The 3,084-nt window shown below is 42.7% G+C and overlaps 1 protein-coding gene across 1 annotated transcript in view; it reads right to left on the bottom strand.

Moving 5' to 3' along the window:
• Positions 1-1,890, bottom strand: part of LOC110094128 (ABC transporter G family member 39) — a 35,091-nt gene extending 33,201 nt beyond the window's left edge. Inside the window, exon 1 of the mRNA XM_028695014.1 lies at positions 1,673-1,890. Coding sequence (XP_028550847.1) covers positions 1,673-1,890 — 218 coding nt within the window. The remainder of the gene's footprint in view (positions 1-1,672) is intronic.
• Positions 1,891-3,084: the final 1,194 nt, after the last annotated feature.

Raw genomic sequence — 3,084 nt, 5'->3', positions numbered from 1 at the left:
TACAATTAAGGGTATTTTTTAAAATAATGATATTAAAAATAATTATAATAAAAATTAAATTAAAGTAATAAAGTTCTGAATTAATTTTATTTTAATAAATAATAATAATGATAATAGTTTTAAAATAATAATAATAAATAATAATAAATACTAGTTTTAAATAAAGATAATATAATAAAATAATAAAGATAATTAAAAATAATAATATTATTGTATATAATAAACAATAATTAATAATATTATTGTAATAATGAAAATAGTTTTTAAGTTTAATAATAAAAGAATAATAAAAAAAATAATAATAATATAATAATAATAATTAAAATAAATATAAAATTGAATAGTAATTAATAATAGTTATAATAATTATAAAATTACATGTTAATAATCATATAATAAATTTATTAAAAAAATATAATAATATAATTTAAAAATTTAAGATTTTATTATTTTATAATAATTTTAATATTACTGAATATTTTAACTAGAAATAATTTTCAATTAAAGAGACGAAAATTCGATCAATTTGAGTCTATTATAGTATTTTTCTTGGATAAAAAAGGAAATCTTATGATTTTTTAAAGTTAAAATACCTTAAAAATCATTTAAAATAAATAAAAAAATAAAGAAACAAGACACTGGAGGTAGGGTTGGTTCGCGGTACGCGGGCATCAATTTGTTGGCGCGCAATGTGTCATGCGTGATCAGGATTTATATGTCGGCGCGCCAAGGCTAATGATTCGCAGTGATTAGGCAATCATTGCGATTTCACTACACGGTAGCGTGGTTTTTGGCCGTCCGATTTGCTGTTTCTGAACGGATGGTCGTGATGAAGTTCGACATGCAACAGTCCGCGGGATTAACAGTAGTTGACGAATCGCTGTTAGGCAAATTGGTTCGTTGAATCACAAGATCGCGGTCAGAATGCAGCTTGTGTAAACCTCAGCTAAACTGAAACCTAGAATGGTTTTTTGATTTTCATCTTATTTACTCACCAAATCTAATGAAATTTTACATAGGCTCTATAATGAAGAGCATTTATGTGTGGTATTTGTTTGGGCTTAAAAAAGCAATTTTAAGAAAGCTATTTTCCATATGTGTAGTGACAATTCTAAGGTTTTTGAGAGATCTATGGTTGATTTCACGTTCTTAGGGCCTGTTTTGCACTTGTAGAATTGTCCACACAATCTTCCTAGGTTGAACACGAGCTTTGAAATGCCTGGGATCAAGTGTGGAAATCGTTCTAGGGACATTTTGGCTTCGGTTGGATGAGAAGCACGCCCGCTGCGAGTTCCTGGCGGCTGGATTTTCTTGTACAAAGTGGAGGGAAGGAGCTCGGGTGGGTGCCTCACGCAGCAGAATATTTCAGCAGCCTAAGGAGGCTCTACGGAAGAAAGCAGCAGAGACTAGAGCAAAAAAGTTCCTCTTTGAACCCTAATCAAAGGGTATTTTACAAGGGCTAAGGTCTTTTGGATAATCAGCACGGCCCAAGATGCATCCAAAGACAGGTATTTTTAGGAGGGAAACCAAAGCTTTAGTTGGCCAGATGTTTTGAATTTAGAGACCCCATTAAGTAGGGCGTTAGAATGCACTTTGAAGGGCCGCTTAATGTTGGGCTGAAAAGGGCGAATTAACCTATTAAAACTGGGGGTTGACCAGGCAAAGTGGGGACCTGGGGCCACGAGCCAATAGCCAGTGACCGGACCGAGACGTGCTGGCGACCCGCCCGGGACACAGGTGCTGGGTCGAGTACAAGCGGGCACCACGCGCCTCTTCTTCGACCGACGCATCATCGTCAGAGTGGTCGTATGCATCCACACCCCGCTCCCCCTTTGCCCATCGTCGGCCTGACCCGACCTGGTCGTCGCCAGCACTGTGAACTTCTGCCATCCTAGAAGATCGCGACCAGCCACTGCTCCAATACATCTAAGCCCGTCGATCCCCTCTTCCGTGCAGTACCTATTACCACAGATCAGCCTACCGCAGACTGCGTTCCGCTATGCCGTCGCGTAATGTCGCGGGCACGAAGCACGTGACTATTGGAAGTACTGATAGGTATTCTACTATGTCGCCTGCTGAGCTGAACGTTCTACGCCCCCAGTGACGTGTGTTCCCAGAAGATAGAGCAATGAAAGTGGGAACTAGTTAGTGAGAGGGAGCCCAAACCGTTAAGGGAAGGGAAAGCGGAATGCAAAAAGGAATCAGGACCACCCAGGAGGCAGGGCGTGGAGAAAGAGACTCTTCTTCAGGGGCTCACAGAATACGTGAAAGATGAGACCACCGTCTGAGTTCGTGGCGCGGTGGCCATCACCGCGGAGGACGAGGCGTGCGGGGGATTCTACTTGATATTCGGGAGCAGAGTGGGAGAGGGAATTCTGCCCAACTTCCATGCTGGATGGCGGATAATTCTTCCCAATGGGTACAACAGATTTCCCTTCATGACGTCGAAACTCGCCAAGTGGAAAGGAGCCGGAGGTGATTCGGGCTCTGCTACCAAACAGGACGTTGGACCTTCTACTCTGACGTCGAACCTTGGCTCCGAGCTCGTTCGCCAAGTTTTCGGTACCCGAACGCCGGAACTTCTATCGGAGTTATCGGACTTCGCTGAGAGTCTATGCGAAGGAGGGTGCATTTCTTTTGTCCATTGTGTGGACTTCTACCTGAGCGCTTGTCCTTGGGCGTGATCTTCGTCGTCAGACATATAGTATTTCCAACCTCCGTCGCCAGCGACTTTACAGTCCTCCGTGAGCTTGTACGGGGGGGGTGGGCGGTCGGCTCGCAGAGCTGTCTCTCGAGCGTGTGCCTGCTGGCCGCGGGCACCACGTGAGACAAGCGCCATTACAGGCGCGTAAGCCTACCGAGGGCTAGAGGTGAGACTTAAAACAAGGTGCGTGCACACCACGCTGCCGGACTACGAGCTCATTGTCGCATCCCTCCGTTAACGCCCAGCCGGTACTACAGGTGTCCGTCATGTTGATGTAGGAAAGGCTCCATGATCCTTGTCGAGCCTCGTGAGCCACTAATTGTCAAAGAAAATCGAGAAGACATCTTGTGATCCCGAATCCCCCTGTCAAAAAGTCGAAC

Source organism: Dendrobium catenatum, unplaced genomic scaffold (genome assembly GCF_001605985.2).
Source record: "Dendrobium catenatum unplaced genomic scaffold, ASM160598v2 fragScaff_scaffold_621, whole genome shotgun sequence".
In the NCBI taxonomy this organism is placed as follows: domain Eukaryota; kingdom Viridiplantae; phylum Streptophyta; class Magnoliopsida; order Asparagales; family Orchidaceae; genus Dendrobium; species Dendrobium catenatum.
Note: the sequence above shows the minus strand (reverse complement) of the source record. Positions and strands in the feature narration are given on the sequence as shown.